Below are 25119 nucleotides of genomic sequence, written 5' to 3'. Positions count from 1 at the left end.
ACTTTTAAAATGATAAAATTTTAAAATGATATTTAATTGATTCAATATTTACATATTGTACGGCTATTGTAATTTCATTGATTTGTTCTTTTAAAAATATGATTATTGATATGTTCCATAAATTTTGTACTATTGTTTATGACTTAAGCTGCATATTCATATTAACTAATTGTAATATCATGTTCATATTGCTCATACATTCCTAGACACTCTACAGGCTAGTTACTATACTGCATACGTACACAGATACGCTACTATGTACATGCATACAACATATACATTTATACAAAATTGTATACATAAACATTATAAGTACTATTCATTGCAGATATATACGGACTTACTGATGTATGTATGTGGAATGTCCCAAGATATGACACTATAGTATTTACTCATGTATTCAAGGTGCAGTACAACACTAGAGTATTTACTCATATATTCAAGATGTGATACGACATTATAGATTATTATTCAGTATAATATATTGATTAACATTTTGTACACTTAATCATTCAATGGGATGAGTTACATGCTGGCTGCTGGATAAACCTTTGCTCCAATGGACCCACGAACAACATGTTAGAAGAAATCCTGAATCTATATTATTATAGGTGCAATTAATGTACACTTAATTCAGTCAGTGGTATGAGTTATCTCATCAATCTATTCAATTGTAGGTACAAACTTATTGAAAATATTCAGATCATTGATTGATCAAGTCATAAATTCACTTATAAATATACAAAGGAAATATGATTGGTAAACCAACTAAAGATACACTTGATACCTTTATGACTATTATGCATTATATAATTATATAATCATTATTGTACTATTTGTGAAGTGTGTATGAATACAATTTTAAGTTTAGATTTAACAATCTAATTATATTATTATACTTAACAGGTGTGCTATTTAAAGTTTGTTCTGTAATACAGCATAATCTATGCAGTAGTGTACATTATATTATTTATTCATTGACTTCATTGTATAATACATTCATTTACAATTATATTATTATATAACTTATTAATATTACAAATCAAGAATTGTTGATATTATTTTATATTATTACTATAACAAGTTATTACACTATTAACAAGGGAAAAATCATAATCTGATTTTTTGCAGGTATTTTTTTCAGTCCCCCATTAAGTTTACTATAAATAATATTTTTAAAAAATTAACATTATCGTTATATTCATATTTAGTTTTCACTTATTTCTGTGGTTAAGCCACAAAGAAAGGAATTGGCGTTTATTAAAGCATTTTAAAAAAGGATTGAATTACCTATAAATTAAGTTTTTTAAAATTGTTAAATGTTTGGAAAAAGGAGATTAATTCCAATAAGCAGAATAATTCTTTCTATTTTATTTATTAAATTATGTACTAGATTACATTGATGTATATCTTACTATGAGTTAGATTTTGGTCTTATGATGCTATTATTGGACTTTAAATAACTCATCACAGCAACATACCTGCTGGAGTTGATTGATCTGAAAGTAATGTGTTAAAAAAATTAATAGATTATAAAAAAAATTATTTCAGCCCATTTGTCTCATTTGTCAAGTCCCATTAGACCCAGTTCACTAAATTTCTAAACTTATGTGGTAATCCTCTGAATGTTTTCTGATTGACTTGCTGGATGAGATTTCATGCAGCCTTTGCATATGTTTGTAGTTCATACTAAAATTAACTTTCTTTGTCTCAGCATCAGTTTACTTGTGCCATCCAGTTGATCAGTTAACAGTAGATCTCATTAAAGCCCAATAAATTAAGTATAATTATTTAAAAAGAGCTACTTTTAATTTGTTGCAGATATAATATTACTTTCATTGTGGTAGCTATCAAAGTAAAAACCTCCGATAGCTTTTAATTCTTTTTTTTAATTGAATTTGGTTCTTTTAACTCTAAAAATAATTGAAATTGAAATAAGTTTATTCTACTGTGTTAATCTGCAATTTACATTCATATTATTTGTTGATTGTTACAGTGTACTGCTACAGGGTGGTCTGGATGTAAATGTACAAGACTTTGATGGTTGGACACCGCTTCATGCTGCTGCTCATTGGGGTCAAAGGGAAGCATGTGAATCGCTTGTTGAACATTTCTGTGATATGGATATGAAAAATTATGTGGTAATACTTTAATTGTGATTATTATAAGTGTTGAGTTTGTTTGTAATTAAGCAGAGTTTGTTTCAAGTAAACAGTTTCCATTGAATCTTTTTCTAATAGAAAAGTTTGATGCATAAGATGTCCATTTATCTCTTACTAAATTGGTATGGGAATCTTACCTTCAAAACTTCGTGTGGCCCCACTGCCTCTGATGAATGTGGTATTTCACAGGGTTGGATTTCAATCCAACCCTAGTTCAAAGTGAAAAGTTTACGAAAGTGCAGTCTAAACCATTTAAACTTCCCACTGGGTTTTGCGACTACGGCTCTTCCATTTCCATTTATAATAGTACATTCTGGGTTTGAATCCTGGTCAGGCTTGGTATTTTTCATATAATACAAAATTCATTCTCATCACACACAAAATTAAAAGAAAGCAACTGTAAATTGGGTATCACCCTGTTCCTAAAAACACAGATATTAAATAAAAGTATTATCTAAAGAAAGACAGTCACTATGAACATTCGCCTGTCATAGAAATATCTTTTATGGTAAGTCAAATTTAGACAAAATAAATGTTTAATGTTCATTTTTTTAGAAAGTGTATAAAAATGTTCTAAATCTAAAATTCTAAAATGGTTGTTAGGAGTTATTAGTGCTCCATCATTAATCTTCAAAGAATTTTGCTCCATCACTGCATGTAAATAAATTTTCTGACTACCTAAATCGTGTTTAGGAAATTTGATAAAAATTTTAGGTTTTCCAATATACTTATTATGATAAGTCCATTGGACTATACATACAGTAATAGGGTTTTCTCTTAAACCTTGATTCATGACTAGTTTCCAAGCAGTGTGTAGCTACAACTATTACTCTAAACCTTTGTTCTTAAATGTTTCTACTGAACACTTCTTTATTCTTGTTTCAATACTTTTTGTTTACACAACAACATGGCAAAATATTGACCCTAAAAATTGAATGAATCACTTATAAAATAAAAATCCACTTGTTGAATGTTTAATAATTTTAAAAGTTTTCTTGTTCACCGTACTTATCTTTTTGACTTCATAAATTAATTGATAGATGCCGTTTGTCTGGATGAGTTTACTTTTATCTTCAGTATTTCAGTAACATTAATGTTTTATGTTGTTTTTAAATGTTATTTTTATTGCAGCTGTTAGGAAACCAGTGTGACGTTGTTTCCCATGTTTCATTTGGTACTTGTCGGTTATTCTGAAGTAGGATTTCACAGTAATTATTTTAAAAATTACTAATTTAAATTATTAACAGTTTTTAACAAATTTTTTTGTCAGTTCTTTTCAGTTTACTATTAGTGGTTTTTTAGTATAACAATTGAACTCTGCTTTATTTTTTAACAAAAGTAATTTGTGACAACGTTTCAGATAATTTGAGAGTTTGGTTTGAAACCTGGATTGCCTTGAAATTACATTGTAAGTTGTCATTACATTAAGTGGAAAGAATCTTTGATGGTATATCTATTGATGTGTTTGCTTTTTATGTTAAAATCAAAAGTAGTTTTATTTTTTTAGGTTTTATGGAGTTAAAAGTTTAATTTGGTTTTATTTTGTGGCTAAATTGAAGCATTAAAAATGGTAAACACTTCATCTATGTACTTCAACCAAAAAGAAATTCCAACCTCACGAGAAATACTGGAGTTTATACATTTTTAGTTCATTCTAGGTTATATTTATAAAGATCAACTAAGAATCCAGAGAAGGGCTTACCTAATTTTGTTTCATCAGTTTTGCTTTTATTAACTATTATTGAATTGGAAAGTGTTTTTCCACTTTGATAAATAAATCTGGTAAACTTCTAGTTCCTCAGTTATATAAAAAATTTGATTGGGCAATCAAGCAATCTTTTAAAGTATCCATTGTTTCTTTATTTGGAATCCTGGGGGTTATAAAGTATATAAGGGTTAGATTCTGTTAGTTTTCTCACGTAAATTGAATCTTTTTGGTGGTGTGTAGAAATGGAAGATTTTGAATCATTCATTGATTGCAAAGCCACCGTTTGAATTGGCAGATATGTTATGGTGTAATTTTGTTCCTTAGTTAATTCATCTAGTTACAACAGGGCATTGATGAAGGCGTGCATGATTTATTTTATTAATAAAAAGCATTTTATAAAAATATGTTGATAGTTATGGAGCTGCACAATAAAGGATTTTATTCTCTGTTTCAACTTCAGCAGCATTACAGTTTTATCAACCAGTGCTGTAAAGATGTGGGTGGAAAATTTTGAAGCTGTAGGTTTAATTGCGTAAGCCTGTAGGCTCTATAAATATATCAAACTGTCGCTAACTAAAAATTTTAACCCTAGATTTCAACTGTCATACTTATAATGTTCAGATGGTCCTGGAATTGAACGTGTAATTCTATTGGGAGTTAGTTATTTCTGCTGATGAATTTTTAGAAAAATTTCATGAAATCAAAAATTTCCAAAAAATTTGCTTTCATTTAAATGATCTTGTTAGCAAATAGAATATCTGCTACTGGGCTGCTATGAATTTTCACCTTTTATAACAACTTACGTGATGAAGATGTTATATTCCCCCGATGTGTAGTATTATCAGAAGTAATTATGTCATATTTTTTTCAGGAATGAGAATTGGTATGAAGTTACTGAAGTATCAGAATTGGGTACAATAAAATAATTAAAATGCTTCTCGGTAATAGACTAAACATTTATTCATTAAACGTACACCATATGGTTTCAGCAATACAGTTCTATTGGCATTGGTGTAAGTGTTGATGGTTTCCTTGTGTATGTTTTTGGCAATACATCATGTGCTGGACTGGGAATAAAATTTGTTCTGCAAGATTTCTATAATTTTCAGTATTCATTTCTTCTTATGATGATTTGTCAAAAGCCAAGTAGTCCCATAATTCTCATAGTAGGAAGGCTAGAATTTGTTAGGAGATAAAGTGATCTTCATTGAAATGTTGCTATAAATTTGAATCAAATCCTCTTTCCTCTTTTAATTTAAAGTATTTTTCTGATATATAATTAGTAAAATTTCATATCTCTGCTCTGAGGGAATTGAAAAGTTTTTTCTACCGATAAGAATTTTATCTTTTAAATTTATCATTTATTAAATTTTGTGGATTCTGTTTTTTGAACTGGTGTCCTCAGTGTGCAGCACACAGAAAATTTTTTTTATGAACAGTTTTTTTGTCTAATCAAATTGATTGTTATTAAAGTGATAAATTATTAAATATGTGTAATTGTGTATAGCTTTTATTAGTCAATTTATATTGGCATCTGGCCGATGAGAAAAGGCCTCATGGTGGGAAGAGTAGTTTGTGTAAGCATGACTGAGTCAGTGATGCTTGTTTTAAAATTATCTCATGGCAGATAAAATCGTCCATTTGCCTTTTCTGTAATTTGCATGTATTATTATATTAAACAATTTTTTTTTTATATTTAATTTTTATTAAATAGTTTGTTTCATTGTGTTATTATTCAACCTATCAGATAAACCTAGCTTTGTTGATTTTATAATGTAGTCTACAAGTAGTTGTCAGATATTTTTATTATAATTGTTTTATGAAACTTGCTATTTTTTGCATTAATTACAAATACTTATATGAAAAGGGTAATTTTTATTTATGTTGTTCTCATATTTAACAGTTGTAATGATGATGTGATAAACATTGGTAGTGTAAAAATTATATGAGACACTATTTGTTACACATAAATGGTTATTGTACATGAGTGACTACAATGTTATTTTCAACATATTATTTTGTGGTAAATGATAAATTGCATTTTAAATAAGTGATGAGAAAATAGATTAAAGTATGAAAACTAGATAATACTTTTAGGGTGAAAAATTTAAAGGTTATCATTATCTTTACTTGATAATATGGTAATAATACAGTATAAGTATGGTATAGACACTAACAGAATCAGATCACAAGTTTAATCCTGAATTATTGATTTAATGGTTTGCAATTCAGTATGACATCAGAGTTATTGGACATTCTTAGATGTTCATTAATTGTACTGCAGGTAATGCCATCTTCAAAGCAACCATCATTCTTATTGTTTCCTTTAACAGTTGTAAAATGTTGTATTAAGTCATGGTAAAATTTAACATCTGTAGTCATGTATAAAATCTAAGGATCTATTACTTAGATTTGTGTACTGAACAGTATAATAAATGAATAAATCAATCTTTTATTCTGATTGATATATGTCATGAACGGATAGATGTACTAATTACTCAGTGGATAAAAAAAGGAACTATCCCAGCCAGCATTTGTCAAACCCACAGAGTTGGTGTCTAGTGGTGAACGCGTCTTCCCAAATCAGCTGATTTGGAAGTCAAGAGTTCCAGCGTTCAAGTCCTAGTAAAATCAGTTATTTTTACACGGATTTGAATACTAGATCGTGGATACTGGTGTTCTTTAATGGTTGGGTTTCAATTAACCACACATCTCAGGAATGGTCGAAATGAGACTGTACAAGACTACACTTCATATACACTCATACATATCATCCTCATACATCCTCTGAAGTATTATCTGAACGGTAATTACTGGAGGCTAAACAGAAAAAGAAAGCCAGCATTTGCCTGAATTGATCAAGGTAAACCATTATAACACCTTGACCAGAAGACCATAATAAAATACATAATTATGAAATAAAAAATAGATATGTTTGAAGTCCATATTAATTATTTAAAATAGAAATATGTGATTTAATGTTAAGGTAAATCCTAACCACAAAATAAGTAATTCAGAAGGCATTAAAAATTATTTGAGTACATAATTGAATTCTGAATTTTGAAAAGGGAATATGTCCAAAAAGTAAAATTTTTCAATAGAAACATAAAACGTTTCAATGAAAACTAAGAGTTTGGAAGAAAATGAGGTTAATATGGGTTAAATTACTAGCAACAAGGTTTATTATTAGTGTGCTAACAGATTTTTTATTTGCTTTACAATATTCAAAATGGGGTTTGAAATTTTGGAGATGTTTCATTTTCAAAATTCATAAGAAAGTTTTGGTAAAATTAGACTTTTAGTATCTTTAGGAAAGTTTATAGAGTCAGAAGAAATTAATATTTGTTAACTTAAGGTATGTTTAAGGAGCAGTTACTAATAAAACACTTATTTAAATGAAAGTAAAAATTTTATTTAAAAAAAATATTACAATAACACAAGTTTTTTTAGTAGTCTACAGTCATAAAATGATTGAAAATTCCATGTTAAAGTATCAAAATGCATAACTATAAATAAAAATCAATGATGAAAACTACAATATTAGAAAAATACATTACTACCAAAATGAAATTAAAAAATAAATAAATAGAATAAAATTAATTGGCATCATCAGACTCATAGGGCAAATCTTCTTGACTGATTCTTTGTTGGTAACCGAGCAAGAAAGAATTTTAGCGAAAAAATGATTTTTCTCCAGCATTAAATATTCCTCTAATTTTATAAGATCATTCATCTTCTTTATATCAATTGGAAGTTTATGATTGTGTCCTTGGTAGTTCTTGGTAGGTAAAGGGGCCACTGCATCAGCAGTTTTTTAAAGTGGAAAACATTCTATTTTAGGTCACCTATAAACTGTGACGCCTCCAGTACCCCTTTACGTTCTGAAGGAAATGTTAACTGATAATATATTTGCTAACAGAAAAAGATACTTTTTGATCTTTGGAAACTTTCTTACTACAACGGTTTTTTGATAGGACTATTCTTTTATAATGAAATTGCCACCATTTCTTAAAATCTATTATCTCAGTGGTAGACACCTGGTGAACATCAAATTTGTTAAACTTTGATAATTTGTTTTATTAGTTCAACATATTCATCATGAGTGTATTCGTATCACTTTATCTAATTTTTCTTTTAACTGTAGTGAGATCCCTGTCACATTCATTAAAGGAGTGTCCACGTAGTGGCCAATAATATATATTTTTTTTAAACCATTGAAAAAATCGCACCAGTGTATGATTGTGATTCTGTCTAGGACAGCCATCAGAAAGTACATGCTACTGTTCTGTTATCTGCTGAGAAAGATTGTGCTCAATGTAGTGATTAATAAAAGTGCACACCTCATTAGGTCCTTTGCAGGCTTCTCCTTCATGATAAGAATAAAATGTTGCTCTGTCAGTTTTTAGGTTGTGAACACAGAACTCATTTACCCATACTGTCCCAGAATAAAAGATCTCTTGTATGGGTAGGTGGGGCGGGGCAGATTTTGCATGTAGTTTACACACAAAGCCGCAACATCTTCTGAGTTTTTATCAGTATAAATATCTTTCACCTCTTATTTTGGAATAAAATTCCTTAGCTCTCCTCTTAGCTACCAAATGTTCAGCAGCAGTTACATGTTTCGATTGTCATTGAGATGAGGATCATGAATTTTGATGACTAATTCTTCACATATCGAGCGTACATCAATTTGTTGTGTTCTTCCAAAGGAAATATTGAAATTTTTCTTGAAATATTGATTAAAAAAATGATATAAACTAGTAATTCAGGAATTTTGAAATGAAAATTTCATATAATATTGTCATATTAAGAGTTGAGGACATGTATTTTTTCACAATTTTATTAGAATAGTATATTTTTTCTATTGGAAATGATTTAATAAAATTTTATATTATTAAGGATATTTCTCCAGGAATTGCATTACTTCGTGATCCTACTGATTTATCATGAGGGATAAAAAAATTCTCTCTGTTAGCAATAGGAGGGAAATCCTGCCAGTTGATTTACTTCTGAGATTGGTTAATAGTTGTTCCATACTAGACAGCATTATATATTTTCTGAAAAGGGAACATGTACCGAAGATGTTTCCATTTCAAACTACACAGAAACAGCATTCTTATGATTCTACCATTAAAACAAATACATTTGTTGCCTTTTCACGCTAAATATTCTTCCTTTATAAAAAGTGAGTGGAAAGGTACAAAAAAGTAAACATTGTAAAAACGTGGAGATGTTCCCTTTTCAAAATACACATGATTCAGTTTAAGCGCATGTTGAATAGGATGCAAAAAATTCATAATTAAAAAAAAATTATTTTGACAGTTATATAAAAATTCATGGATAGATTGTTTTTTTAAAAGAAAATCTTTTACAGTGTTTTCAATAAATTGGTGAGAAGATTTTTAAACGGTTTGGTAATTTATTAAGCATAGTTATGGAAGTGTAATAAGTTCTTATTCATAATTTGAAGCATTATACAGAGTTACCTGAAAGCAGTTCTGTTGACGGTTTGGTTTAGGAGGATATTGTTATTTTTTAAGAATAAGACTTTTTTTTTAGGAAATATAACTGAAATTTATAATATAATGTGTGATATTGTAGCCTGAGGAAATTTAAATTGAAATTCCTCTTTCACATGATTTAGATATTTATTTGCTAGATAATTCTCTACTATGAGCACATCCTTATTCTTGGTAAACAATATCTTACCTAAACAAAGAACGGAATTCTAAATGATCTTAGCGCATAGTCATGATCTGTTACATATATGTAACCTTACAGATAAATAAATGGTGGGATAAAATTTACTTTTGCTTAAGTTATACATAACTGTAAGTTAGATATAACTCTTATGTCTTTCTTGTAAAATTCATTAGAACATGATTTTTGAATAGCTCAATTCATCTCTTTTATGAAGGATTTTTATCTTTAATCTTGCCTTCTTTTTTTGCGAAAGTGTATATGTATTTATTTTTGTACAGGGTCAGACACCATTTGATGTAGCCGATAGCGATATGGTTAGAGTTCTTGATGAGCTTCGTAAGAAACAGAACGCTCAACAGAGAGATCGTGATGACATTAATTCACTAATTAATAAAAAGAGTAACAATTTACCAAACAAAAGAAGGTAATTAATTTAGTTTTGTCATTTATTAATATTTTTTGTTTTTATATGGAGAGTGTAGTTAAATTAGCTAATCTTATAGAAATTTATTTATGTATATGTATTATGTTCTGAAGTTAGATAAAAAATAATTACAAATTAATCAAAAATTAATTAGAAAGCAATGAGATTGTGAGATCTTTGACAAAAACCTTGGGTGCGTATTAATCCACATGAAAAACATCAACTTTCTCATCCATTCATTTAATTGTTAATCATTTTTTTGGAACAGTTGTATTTTCTGCTGTGTGCCAGAGTAATGCTAAGTTTAAAAGTTGTTGAAAGGGCCAATTTAAATACTTATTAAAACTGAATAAAACAGTCATAGAATGTTTTCAAATGCTTACTGAGTGGGAAAGAGTGCATGTCTCATGCTTAACTGTTTCTGCAACACAAAAGATTTTATGAAGAACTCCAAAATGTAGAAGACGATGAACATCCTGGATGACCCTTTGTTCCAAGAACTAAAAAAATAAAAAAAAAAAATACCAAATTGTTTGAGAAGACTGTTGACTAAGTGTCCAAATGGTAGCTGAAGGCATGTGAACATTGATAAAGACATTGGATGAAAACATTTACTTTAGTATCTCTCCATGAAAGAGATCTGTATGAAAAATGGCCCCTAGGATTCTCACACCAGAGCAAAAAGGTTGCCACAAGGAAATTTGCGCTAATATTCTGCAACAATCTGATATAAAAACTCAATCTTTTTTAAAAAAATCATCACATTTGATGAAACCTGGATCTTCCAGTGTGATCCTAAAAAGACAAAATGCTAGTCAATCCGTGGAAAACACTTTCATCACCAAGATTGAAAAAACTCATTAAAGGAAGTCCTATGCTGTGCTTATTGTGGTTTTTTAATGTCAAGGCTGTAATTTTGGAAGACTGGGTTTCAGTAAGCTGATTGTAAATTGGCATTATTATAAGGAAATTTTGACAAAGCTGAGGGAAAGAATTAGGAATAAACAACCAGAAACTTAAAAAATGGTCTCCTTCATCAGTACAAAGTGCTTGCTCATACAGCACTTCTGTGAAGTAGTTTTTTGCCGACAAACACATAAAACACAATAAAACATCCTCACATATTCACCAGAGTTGGCACTATGTGATCTTTTTTCCCCTTAGAGTGAAATCGTTGCTTAAAGGAAATACTTTTTAAGTCAGTTGATGCAATAAAGAAAGTGGCAGATGTTAAAACATCTAACTGATTGTTCCACACCTTCGACCAGTGGAAAAGAGAACTGCAGTGATGTGTAAATCCAAAGGGAGACTATATTGAAGGAGACAAGGATTAGAATTATAATACATATAAAGGTGAGTTATTGTATTGGCCTTGTTATTTAATAGACACACCTTGTGTGCTTGACTAATTCAATATCATACAACACATCTAAATAAGATTGATGTTTACATTTTTTCTTCTTTTTTTAAAGGTATGATGCAAATTTTTAATACAATATATTTCTAAGTGATAAGATTTGTTAATGTACTACATATTTACAGTTTTAGGTGTTTGGTATTATCTAAACTTTTGTCTTTAATATTTTTGCAATTTACAGTTATGCAAAACATTAATAAATCAATTATATTGTTAGTTATATGTAGAGTGTGTGATGTGATTTATCTGTGTTAATATTTTCCTTTCCCTTTCAGAGATGTCGTATTGGAAAAACCATTGCGAATAAGTAATAAAGAAGTTGAAGATCCTTCAACACAGAATGATCCTATGCTTAAAGTTAAGGTGGAGATACAACCACAGCAACCTAATGTGCCGCTTACTGATGACACAGTTGGTAAGTTTTGATTTATTAATCTATTTTCTAATTATTATAGATTTGTCAAATCAGTATCTATTGATCTCATTCAGTGATTACTTGTCATTTTATAAATCAGAGGTGTAAGTTTCATTTCGGTAGGGAAATATGAATTTGTAATTGGATATTTCATTAATGGTCAAGAGGTAAATTAACCATGGGCATGATAAGATAGTAAAAAATATGGAACTTTTAATTTATTTTTTAAATAATAAGTCATCGCTTATCTGTGAAGGAGTGATAGCATCTCAGCCTTTCATCTGGAGGTCCTGAGTTCAAATCCCAGACAGTCATGACATTTTTCGTACGCTAAAAAATTTCCATTTCTTATTTTCATGCACAAGCTTCGAAGCTTAATGGTGAATTAATCATCAAAAAAATAAATAAAAAAATATTGTCTGGAATGGGAATGTATATGAGACAACCAAACTCAGATGAAAAAATTTAAAACAGATATTTGATGTATTGTTTCTTTAATTAATTTTAAAACACTTTTATGCCAAATTTTGTAAATTATTAATTTTGTTTCTCATATCTACACATACCACTAGTACAGAATCGTATTTAAATCGTGATGCAACAGGTTTCCTTAAGCCTACTGTGTTTAGATTTAAAATAATATTAGAGCAATAGGGGAAAACAATGTTTTGTTATATTTGAAATGTAATGCACAGCTGCTTAAAATTTGCAGATGAAAAGAGATGATAATCAAATGAAACAAATGGCGTTAAGTACATTTTATTTGCTACGTAAACTTAACATTTATTTTTCCACATAGTTATCATTTATAACTACATGTTTCTCCAACTGGTGAACCAGTTTTCTTATTCTATCAATGAAGAATGGTTGCAATCTTTTCTTGAATCAACGACCTTATGTGTCTTTCAGTTCATCATCCATGGTGAAATGAATACCCTTAACAAACCTCGTTAATTATAGAAAGAAATAAAAATCGCAAATAATATATATCACAATATAAATAAATATATAATCACAAGCCAAACATATAAGTCTGGAGAATGTTAAAATTTTAGTTTCACTAGAGCCTTGGCAGTTGCACACAATATATGTGGCCGAGCATTATCATGTTACAGAATTATTAGCATCGTGGATTTTCAAACATGACATACTCATCTCTTAATTTGTTTTAATGTCTATGTATTGAACAGAATTTTATTTTGACTGACCCAGCTTCCTGGCATGTATAAATGTTTGGAAACCCAGAACAATGTGAAGAATTTTTTTGAAAGTTGTTTTCAGAAAGGTTTATTTCTTATTTTGGGAAATAACAGTAAGGTAAATTTGAAACGATCATAGCAACTGCTATGTGTGGATTAATTACTTCCATACGTAACATTGAGATGCAGATTATTCAGTTGAACTTCCAAAATTAATTTATTGATCTTCACTTCTAAAAGTAGTATGTTCTAGTGAGATCGATATGTATCTAATCAAAACCTTCATTAGAACAGCTCTATCTGTATGTAGTAGCAAATAAAATAAGTTACTTTTTCTCTTGAATGAAAATAATTCTGTATGAGGTCTGATTGAAAAGTTTTATGATAGGCGCCACCACTGCTCAATAGGAGGAGGTAGGTTTGCTCACGAGTGTGAAAGGGGAAGCTTGATTTGTTCTTAAAATGTTCTGAAAAGATCACTGTGATATCTTTGTTCAGTAGAGAGTTGTATACTAGTATACTAGTGACTGAAGAGGTGTTTTCAGTTCTCAACTGATTATTGATTTTGCAAAATTGATAAAAAAAAATGGAATGAGTTTGTGTCGAATTTTGTTTGAAAACCGGTAAATCAGCATAGGAGACTTATGAACTCTTTCGAGGATAAACAGCAACACTATAAATAGTTTTCAGGGATAAATGTCTGAGCCAATCAAACATTTTTATGTGGTTAACAGATTCAAAGCTGGCCACAAATCAGTCAAAGATGACCACCCTTAGTCCAGTCGGCCTTCCACTTCAAAAACCAATGAAAACATTGTGAAAGTTCGCAATTTAGTGCGATCTGACCATAGACTTACAATTATGGAGGTAGCTGTTGACCTGAATTTAAGTTTCTATGTGGTTTAGTCAATTTATTGAGCCAGAACTAATCTAGATTTGTTAAATAGGGTAATTATGAATTACGAACCGTGGGTTCAGGGATATGACCCAGAAACAAAGGCACAATCATTGCAGTGGAAGGGTCCAAGTTTGCCCCAACCAAATAAAGTATGACAAAGGCTATCGAATGTTGATGGTTTTTTCGATTCTAAGGTATCATGCATCACCAATTTGTCCGTAGGGGGGCAGACAGTCAACCAGAAATACTCTAAAAGTGTCCTTCAGCTTTAGCGCAAAAATGTGTGAAAGAAAAAGTTTGCACTCTGGCAAGATCAGAATTGTGTCCATAATGCACCAGCTCATTGTGCTTTCTTGATCATGGAATTTTTGGCCAAATTCCTTTGCTTATGCGACCGTCTATCCCACTGATTAGCCCCTGCTGACCTCTACTCGTTTGAAAGGGAACCAGTTTGACTATTGAAGGCATCTAAGCAAATATGAAGAGGGAGTTGTTAACACCCTTAAAAAAGAAAATTTCCAGGGATGCTTCTAAAAGTGAACACACCATTGGAGGAGTAGTGTGTTCAGTCAGAAGGGGACTACTTTGAAGGAGATCCATCACAATAGCCTATAAGTACTGTCCGGCATTTTGAAATTACAAGCCCAATGTTAAAACTTTCCAATTACTCCTTATAAAATTGATGAAAATTAATTTTGGTGGTTTGCTGAAAAAATCTACATTTTGTAATGTCAGACTTATAGCTTACTATAATAAATAAGAATTTGTAATAAAATAAAAATAACTGCAGATATCAGTTAAAGATTTATAAATTCCCTGCATTCTGGGAGGTAACAGAAATTTTGGGATTATTTATTTTCATATTCTGTCATCTAGATTGTTAGGAAAGTGTAAAGATTAGATTTTATTATGTATGAAGCCTAGAAACTCCTAATCTTTATATTTCTCTTATTTTATTTACACGCTAATGATGATATTTTTCTTCATTTTATTAAAAAAACATTTACACAAGTAAAACTGTATATTATTTGTTAGGTAATAAAGTCATTCATGAGTTTTTTGTTGAAAGGAAAAGTTTATGAACATAATAAATACGAGTTTGAATTACAATATATTTAAGAAAAGTTTGTTATTTAAAACGAACTAGTTATAGTTAAAATTGTTCAAGTGTGATTTGTGATTCTTTAGTAACATTAATACATTTTAGTACAGAATTGTTTAATAATATAGAAAGTTATTTATTTATAAAAATAATGTTTGTTAATGTTGAAAACGGTGGTGGTAGTAGTAGATGAAGCTGGTTCAGGTTTTCATCAGATGATCTTGTCTGAATAGAAAATTTGGAAAAGCTAAAGTAATTTTTATTTTGTAGATCCTTAATATCATTGTAAATATATATATAGATTTATTTTTAGTTACACGTTCTAGGAAAAGTCAAATATGCCCCAGATTAATGAGGTTTTACTGTATGCAGTTCTTCACTGTACCTATATAATTTGTTTTAAATTGGAATCTAATGATTTCATTGTATATTAATTTAGTGATTGTACATCTTGTTTTTTCTTTTTTTCTGCAATCTACTGCATTTTTGTGAGCACTATTTTCTATTTTGCATAATGGTACACATTTCTTATTATTCTCTTCTACAAATCTGTCTCTCTTTGTATATGTGATGTTTATACCCGCTTTATGCAAAAAAAAAGTTAACAATTTATTGTGATCATGATTTTTTAATTTAGTGTTAGTGAAAAAATTGTGTTGTTGGAGGTCATCTTCAGGAACAAAGGTAATAATAACAGGTTCCTGTGCATTTTATAAGCATACACTACTGACACTATTAATTTGTACATTAATTGGATTAAAAAATGTGGACTACATTTAATTGATCTCTTCCGAGATATGACTATAAATGAAGAGAGTTAAAAAATTTAAGTAGTTGCAAAGTTACTTAGTTTTTTCTATCTAAAAGATCATCAGTAAAATCTTAAAAGTGTTAATGCAGAATGTTAAAGTACTACCTATCTTAATATTTGATTTGAACGGTACAGAATGCAAGTGTACCTTTACTTCCTTATGTATTGCAGAACCTGGTCTTCTCTTCTTGAAATTGATTCTTATGAAATGGTAATTATGTTTTAAAATGTCAGGTTAGGATTGTGTTCTGATCCTTTTTTTAAAATCATAAAGTGTTTTGAAATAAAAATTGATGTAATCTTTTTAATTATTTCATCCTGCATTTATAATATGTTGTTCAACAGCTCTTAAATATTTATTGCCGGTGTGAACGGTTTTTTGCCAGAACGCCTTTATTATTTTATTTTTCATTAGATCTGAACCGATTTAGATTTTTTATATGATAGAAAGATGTGATGTTTTGCATAGAATTTAACTGTATATCCCTCTTTAGTAATTCTTGGTTACATTAAGTTATACAGAGTATATGTACGAAGAAAATAAAACGTTATGAAAGTGTTTTTGTGGTGATCACAATATTGTTAAACATTTTATTATATGCTCTGAAACATCTGCCTGCTCACTGATGATGATTCTATTGTTATTAAATAATATGATTCTGTAAATCCATAGTTTCATCTTTGAACACATCTAATTTCAATAGCAATTGATTCTTTTTTTTAATTTGAAAAGATTTTTCTAACATTTTCAATGAACTGTAAGATTTTACGAACACGTGGAACATGAAGTGTGTGTGTTCATGCGTTTAGGGATGATGCTACAACTTATTTCATAATAGAAAGAATTTTTTTCTTTTTAATATTTTGATGGATCAGTCTCTGAAGGAGTTTCTTTATTGTTGTCTAGGTCATACAATATTCTTCATTATTTTCATATTTTTAATTTAATTTCTATGTTTTGTACGAGTGACTTGCCGTGGAAATGTGTTGGTTAATACTTTAACACATTGTTTTCTATGAAATGTTTAAAACTGTTCTTTCTCATATGCTTATATTTTTAAATGATGAAACCTATGGATCGGGTAAGTATTAAATTATCAGTGAGCAGTACACACAATAAACAGTATATAATTCCTAATTTTTTCTTTCTGTAGTTGTTGTGTTGTTGTTTTTTGTGTGCATGCAGCGTGTATGGATAATGATAATGATAATAATAATAGTCTTCCTTGTACCGATAATGATGACGATGAATCATCTGCATCATCGTCATCATCTGAAGATAGTTCTGGTGATTCATACGATATTAATTACATTGATGATGATGTAGATGATCTTGATAACATTGACAATCTTAATATCGATGATGACGGTGAGTCACCATGATGATGTATTTTCTGTTTCATGTGTACTAGTTGTAGATTTCAAATAAGTATATCATTTAACTCTTTGGTTGGCATCACTAATATTTTTAAAAAAATCATTCATTTTTCAAAATTAATTTACTTTTATTTCATTACTTTTAATCTCATTTACTTTTATTTCATTACTTTTATTTTATGTAGCTTTGATACTGTAGTTTCCTTAATGTAATTGGTAATGATTTTGTTTATTTTTTATTTATATTCTTCAACCGATATTGCTGATTTAATAGAAGTAGAATCTAATCTGAAATAGAATGTTATAAGTTACTGTAGGTTGTAGAGAAAAGGCAATCGTTCAAGACATGTAATATTTCCATTAGTACAGATATTGGTATATCTGTACTAATGGAAATATTATCTAATAACTACCATCAGTATAATACTTTGCCTGAATTATCGTGGATTGAAATATTGCTTTCTGACACATATATTTTGTTTATGTGCTTGTAAATGAAATGGTAATTTTTTATTGAAAAAAATTTGTTTTAAGCAACCAAAATACCTTCAAAATTTAATGTTTATAAATTTTTTTAAAGTTTGTAGATCTTTTAAATACATTTGTTATGTTTATTTTTTAATAATTATGATACTAGTATTTAATAATAAGATACAATTCTAAATATAAACACATTTAAAGCAAAAAATGAGTCTGTTTTAAATTTATTTATTTTTTTCAAGAATTCAATTTCCTGCAACTTGGCTGTTAAACAGTCATTGTTATAATCACATCAAATCTTTTGTCAAAATTCTTTTCTTGTAGACATTTACGTAAAACTTATAAAAATAAATTATAGAGAAATGTTTGTATTATAAGTGGCATCTTCTCTGACATATTCTTTTTTACGTGCAGGAATATGTTTTAACATATTAACAAATTTAGTACTGTATACATTATCTTAATTTTTCTGAAAAAGTTAACTGATCACTATAAATTCTTGCTCTTGCTATCGTCATCCCATAGTATTTAATCTTTTACTCTTCCTGTTAGTCCATTATGCGATTAACTGATAAGTCTTACTTTAACATAATGAATGTACTTAATTAAATATAACTGTTGTTTCACAAAAAATGCTCATAGTGTTACATACATGTACACTATGGCTAGCAATTTTGAAAATCAAACATTTAAGAAAGTATGAGTGTAAGTTATAAAATCGGTGTCAAAACAAAAACATATTATTTCTACTGACTGAAAATTCCTTCAGATTTGGAAGTTCTTATTTGGGCTTCATATACGCTCACAAGTGTAGCCAAATCTCTCCCTCTGTGCGTATGCATTGTTTTTCCACTTTACTGCTTAGTTGTGATGCATGTTCTATGTCTACACTAAAATATTTGTTTCTCTTTTCCTGATATTCAATATTAACTTGTTTTAGTTAGTGATAAGGAATGTAATTCTCTGTATGTATTATGAAAATGGCAATTTATTTATTTTTTTTTTTTTATAGAGAAGAAGAACAAAGCCAACAGGGATGAACCATTAAGGATACCTACATCTGTAAAGGAAAGTATAAAACCAGTTCCTAATAATCCTACTGTAAGTATATATCATCAGTATATCAAACTAATATAATGTTGTATTAACAGTGTAAGGTGACAGTCTAGGCTCCTTATGACCAAACATATGATAGTAAATTTTTAACGTAATGAGATCAGTAATTGTGAATTACCCCCAGCAAATTATTCTGAATTTTTGTTAGAATCCTTTCCTACTTTAACATCTTTTAATGATGTTATGCATTGCGGCTTGTGATAGCTTATATTTCAAAGATGTTTCATTTATGTTCATGCGTGATTCTTTCAATTGAAAAAAAAAAATTACTATTTTTCTCTAAAGTTACTTGATTTTGTCTTTTGAAGAACTTTTTGCTTTACTTTTTCTTCTGTTATAACACTGAAAAGCTTATTATAGTACTACCCTAGTGATTGCAGTAATTTATTGGATGAATGTTTACAATTATAAAGTAATTTAGATTTTGAAATAATAACCATACTACACAACTTAATGGAAGCTCACAACAAACAGAAATATTTTGCTAATGTGTTAGGATAAATATTACAAAAGAAAAAAAGATCCAGTAAGTAGGTCAGATAACGTAAGATAACCTCTACAGCATAGTGGTAGCATGTTAGCCTCTCATCCAGTTAGTCCTATGTTTGAATCCTGATCATGTTTTTAGTTTTCATTTCACTTCATAATTTTCATTCTATATTCTCATGCACAATCTTTTAAGTGTATGTAGTGAATTAATATCTAAAAAAAATTTAATCTTAAGTTTCCACAATCAAATTACCTTCATGTTTAAAAAATGATGACGTATAGTAAAATTTTGATTTCTGTGTATGATGACAAACTGCATTACAGTAATATGGAATACATCAGAAAGTAGCATGCTGAAAATTGAAAGGGGTAGAATAAGTCAAAATTCTAATAGCCAAAGGTACACTTAATTGATTGGTTTCCATTGATGGATATTGTTGGAATCTGTATTAGCTAATGATTGTAGCAGTCATTGGCATTTTAAAAAAATACTTAAAAATTTAAAGCGTTGTTGAATGTAATGGTATTCATTCAGTTAATAGTCAGAGGCAGTAATCCGTTATTATTGCAAGGTAAAAAGGTAAATTAATTGTAATTTATTATTGTAACCCGTAAATAGCAGTAAATATCCATTTTCCATGTGTGACTTATCAGTCACCTGTTTTTAGTAAATTTAGGAGGTCGTCATAAAGATAGAAATTATATGTAGCGGTTCACAGATCGAGTGTATATCTATTTATCCATGTAATTCTGTTCTGTAAGAATAATCAGTAGTGCTCTGTTTAAAATTATCATATATGCTTAACTACATTTGGCTTTCTGGTTTACTACAAGCCGTAACTGAAGGCTGTAAAAGGCTTCAGGTATTATAATTTGTTAATTTTTATGGCTATATTTTTCTAAATAATTTTAATTTTAAATATATTTGTGTAGTATTTAATGGTGTGAAAAAATTAAATTACTCATTCTAAATATTTGATTAGAAATTGATTTATTGCTAGGTCAATTTCGTTTTTTTGCACTTGCTTTGTTAAAAATGTAGAATTACTTCATTTTGAGATTTACTTGTGTGTCTGTCTGTAGTTGTTGCAAATCCAACCTAATTTACACTGGGAAATGGATTTTTACCAGGAATATTGTGCTTTATGTAGAGATGCCTATTGAATGATCATTGTAGGAATGTAAATGGTTATTGCAGTTAGGTGCACTGAAGAGAAAATATGTTATAACACTTATTTACTTAACAAGAAAAATAAATCTTTTTGTTAATAGCAAAATGTTGAGGTACTAAAATTAATTTAAATGTTTATAGTTACAGTATAATTTTACAATATTTAAACCTAATATGTTATAACTTCATCATTATAGGAGATGAAATCCAGAAAAAATAACTCATGTTGTAGGTCTAAAATGAAATCTGTTAAAAAAAAAATAATTTTTCCTTTCTGAAGAAATTTTTAACTCTTCTTTGCTACATCCAATTCAATGTTAATTGAGGAATAAAACATTGTCGTGTGTGCCCATATTCTGGCTTGATTCTGACTTAAAAGTTACAAACTTGTTTGTATTAACCTTTTCTTGACATTGTCTAGTTTTATAGAATATTATTGAAAGTTAATAATAATATTATTAATAGCTGGTATTTAGATTACAAAATGTATCAATTTGATGAGTGTATCTCCTTTTATAATTTAAAAATTTTCTTTTATAACTTTCTTTACATATTATGATTTTTAACCTTTATGTGATTTTAACCTTAATAGTTTTGTATATGGTTAGTGTTTAAACATTTCTGTTAATTACCATTGCTTATAGTAAGAAATAAATTAGTTTGTGATTCTTATTCGTGACAAAATTTGACTAATTTAGAGTATTTTTAGTAACATTTTTTTTATAGAAAAAGTGTAATAAAAAATATCTAGTTTTATAAGAAGTATTTATTTTTATTAATCATTCTTATATATATTTCTTTTTAGGCACCCTCGTTACCTCCTAAACAGACTGTAATACCTTTAGCTGTCAATGATGATTCGACCGTACCTGCATGGAGACGGCCCAGCTCATTTAGAAATAGAGGAGGGGAAAGTATGCCAAATAAGAATCTCTCGTTAAGTAAGTGTATTCCTTTATAATTTATTAGCTGCTTATTTTTAAAATTGTATTGCATATTCTTTGTTCCACCGGTGTGGGCAAAATTTTCATCTAATATTGTTGTATATTATTCTTTGTGTGGATTTTTTTTTAATAATAGATAATATTTTGACCTGGGATATCATTATAGTTAATAACAATTATCATAGGAACATTGCTTAGAACAGTAAAATATATTTTCAGAGCTAGCAATATTGCCTCATAAAATGCATTAGATTAAAAAATCATTATCTTAATTATGTTATTCATTAAGTTATACTCATATAAATAATTGAATGACTAGCATATTTGAAAAAACATGTTGGCCGGTCTTTTTCAAATTTTTTAATAAACAGTTCGTGATTGTGGTGCTTATATATATAAAAGATTGTTTTAAAAATTATTGCTAAATGTACCTAGACTAAAGTAACAGTACCATCATTGTATATACATTTTGGCTCCTTTATTCAGATATTCATTTGTGGTAGTTTTTTATTTGAAGCATACTATTTATACATGCAGGTATTTATACATTCACGGTCATCATGATAATAAAAATTAAGGTCTGTAAATTGTAAGTTTTTAATTCCTAATAGTTTGTAATTCCTAATTGATATTCCTATGTTTCATTCATATTTGTATTGCCCTCTGATATTCGTATTTGTATGTATTAACAAATACCGATTGAGCCTGGATTGTGTTAACAAACTGCTTACAGTATTACAGTAATTGATTATATCAATTCACACATCGGGTGATTGTAATTGTTTTGAGTATTGATATGTTGTCTGTTGATTACCTTTAGTTAGGTGTGAATTTATATTTTTAAAACAGTAAGAAACCAACCTGATACACTTTCATTTAATCCTTTTAGAAATAGTCAAGAGAATATTATTGGCTGTCTCAAGATGGTCTGATTGATGATTCATTATCGGCTTGATTTAAATAAATTTAAAAAGTAAAAAGGTAATTAGTTAATTGTTTTTCAGTGCTTTCACCTTTTTCAACATACTGAAATAGTTTTTATAGAGTTAACCATTAAATTCAACCCTATAATAAAATGTACCAAAAGGGCCAGGCAGAGTGCTCTGTGGAAAGATTAAATCTCTATAGCAGAGTTTCAGCAAAATTAAAAGAAAGTTTAAGCAGAGTTTAAAATGCTTTATTATAAACTAATATTACTGAAGGTTAATTTTAAAAAATTAGGATAGAAAAATCCCGTATCACAAATACAGTTATGTCATATATGCTTTTTTTTGTAGTTTATTTTGCCTGTAAATAAAAGGTTAGTGTAGCTTACATGAATAAATTTAAGAATGTACAAAATTTAAGTTTCTCTGTGACAAGCAAAGCATATGGAATTAATATTTATTAAATTTTCTTTTATTACTTATTAAAATTAATGAAGCCTTGTAATTGACTGCAGTACTTGTTTATCACAATGTGGAAGAGACTATCTTGGGCTACAATTTACAATTATCTAGGGCTTTACAATTTGTAATTGTAAAGTTTTTTCTGTTTCTTAGTTGGCAACCTGTCTAAAGATTGATCAATATGCATTGACTGTCAAGGACATGTGTAATTTATAATAATTAATATCAAATATTTGTGAAGATGAAAAAATTAAATTTCTAATTTTCATGAAATGGATCGATGACAGCTTGGAGTTTAATATTCCGGAATTTCATTGTTATGTCTTGATAATCAGTACTATTCTGCATGCTATTTGTCATCAGTTTTTCTTCCCTGTGATTTGTCGTTTTTATTATTGCATTTAAAAACCAATTAAATTACTGAACATCCTAAAGAAGCTATGATAAACACATACTTGCATTTAAAACAAATTTGTTAATTGTTTTGATTTCAAAATCCTGACTTACTGAGGTATTTGATTACATCTGATGTACAAATTTCTGTGTTAATCACTTAGAAATGGTTTGAGTAACTGTTGTAAACGATAATTTTGAATGATAGTAGCAGAACGGATAGGTGAGATAGAATTCCTTGTGGGAAATTAATGTAACTACTGTCAGTGGTAGAAAGATCCCTAACTGATTACAGATAATTGCTGTAGATTATTCTTATTTTATATTAAATAAGTAATGTCTAAAGCAGGACGAGATAATTAAAGAACTGATGGAGTGCTATAATCTTAGTGCAATTACACTATTTCTGTTTTTATGTCATATGTATAGTGAGTTTCTGATGCTTGTCAGTTTGACTATGACATTGTATTAAGATGTATTTTGTCATGTAAAAATTATTTAGATATGTGTTCTATTTTTTTTTTTTTTATGTTCAGGGATAGGAGAAAAAGAAGTTCTTAATAAAGTGACATCTCCTACTGGGCCCCCACCTAGGAATATCACAGACACTACTAGTGAAGTCAGTCTACGTAGAACGCAAAGCTTTGAAGCAGATGAAAAGTATGTATGCGAATTTAACATTCAGTTAATTTTGGTCTGTAAACATAACTCCATCGGTATTTATTAATTTTTACTCAATATAAATACTTTTGTAATGTATTAAGTATATTTATTATGCATTAAATTGTTTTTGCACATATTAGTCTGATTTTAATTGCACGTATCGCTACAGTTCACAAATTTTAAGAAGGTATGTATTATGAAAATGGCTAGCATCGTGGTATTTTTTTTTCATTATCATTGATTGTGTGTTGTCATTCATCATCGGTTTTATTTTAAATTAGTATTCTTGTAATATATTTCTCCATAATTCATTTATGCATGAGTTTTTTTTAATCATTAATTATTAATCTCATTAATATTATCTTTTTTTATATATATATTTTTTTAAATCAAATATCTCCAATCGTTAATATAATTTATTAGTGGTGTCAATATCTAATATCTAATTTTATAAACTTATTATTTTAGATTGGGAAAACTATTTTTATCTTATTTTTATCTACTTATGCGATATCTTTTTAGTTATTTACCAAGATTATCAGGATGTGGAATCCCAATTTTTTTAAAGCCTAGATTTTGATCTTTATAATGTCTTTTATATCTGTAATATATATTTTTTTCTATAATTCCTTAAGAAACAGATAAAAAATAAAAAATACACTATATCTGCCTGTTTATTTGATCTGTATTTAACAATAATTTTTATTATGTTGAAATTATTTGAGTCTTATTTCATCTGCTGACGTATTCATTGCAATTATCCTTCTTATACACTTAATGGTTTTATTCAATAAAACTTCCATTTTATTGATAAATTAGTGAAATATATTTATCGTGTTCAAAATGACATTGGTTATGTTTTCGAAGCAATTTTGTGAACTGATTGATTAAATGGTGGAAAATTGTGTGAAATATTTTATTAAGTATGAATATTCAAAAGCTCATACTAAAGCTGTTACGTTAAGTCTCCCAGTGCTGGTTAAACAATTTATTTTTCTTTGTAAAAATACTTATATCATCATGTGATTAAAAAAGATTAATGACATGATATAATTATTATAATTATCAAAAAGACAAATATTAATTTTTTCTTTTGAAAATAATTTTATTTCTGACAAAATTTATCTTAAAAAGTCAGTTTAACTGTATGTTCTACTTAGAACAGATGGGAGGAAAGTGTTCCCTAATAAATCTATTATTTATTTTTCTTTGGCTAGTCTGCCATTCGATAGGTTTCATGTGAATGTTTTCCATTTTGT

The 25119-nt window shown here is 28.5% G+C and overlaps 1 protein-coding gene across 16 annotated transcripts in view; it reads left to right on the top strand.

The window, feature by feature from the left end:
• Mbs (Myosin binding subunit) overlaps nt 1–25119 on the top strand; it is a 308562-nt gene that overhangs the window by 116756 nt on the left and 166687 nt on the right. For all 16 annotated transcript variants that reach the window (XR_012757331.1, XR_012757329.1, XR_012757330.1 and 13 more), the window contains exons 5-10: nt 1997–2141; nt 9852–9997; nt 11690–11829; nt 18709–18797; nt 21278–21413; nt 23734–23857. Coding sequence is in view for 9 of the 16 variants with exons in the window: in XM_075372614.1 (XP_075228729.1) it covers nt 1997–2141; nt 9852–9997; nt 11690–11829; nt 18709–18797; nt 21278–21413; nt 23734–23857 (780 nt within the window). In the remaining 7 variants the exon portion in view is untranslated. The remainder of the gene's footprint in view (nt 1–1996; nt 2142–9851; nt 9998–11689; nt 11830–18708; nt 18798–21277; nt 21414–23733; nt 23858–25119) is intronic.

Source organism: Lycorma delicatula, chromosome 8, assembly GCF_047948215.1.
Source record: "Lycorma delicatula isolate Av1 chromosome 8, ASM4794821v1, whole genome shotgun sequence".
NCBI classification, from domain to species: Eukaryota; Metazoa; Arthropoda; class Insecta; order Hemiptera; family Fulgoridae; genus Lycorma; species Lycorma delicatula.
This window is presented reverse-complemented; position numbering and strand designations above follow the sequence as displayed.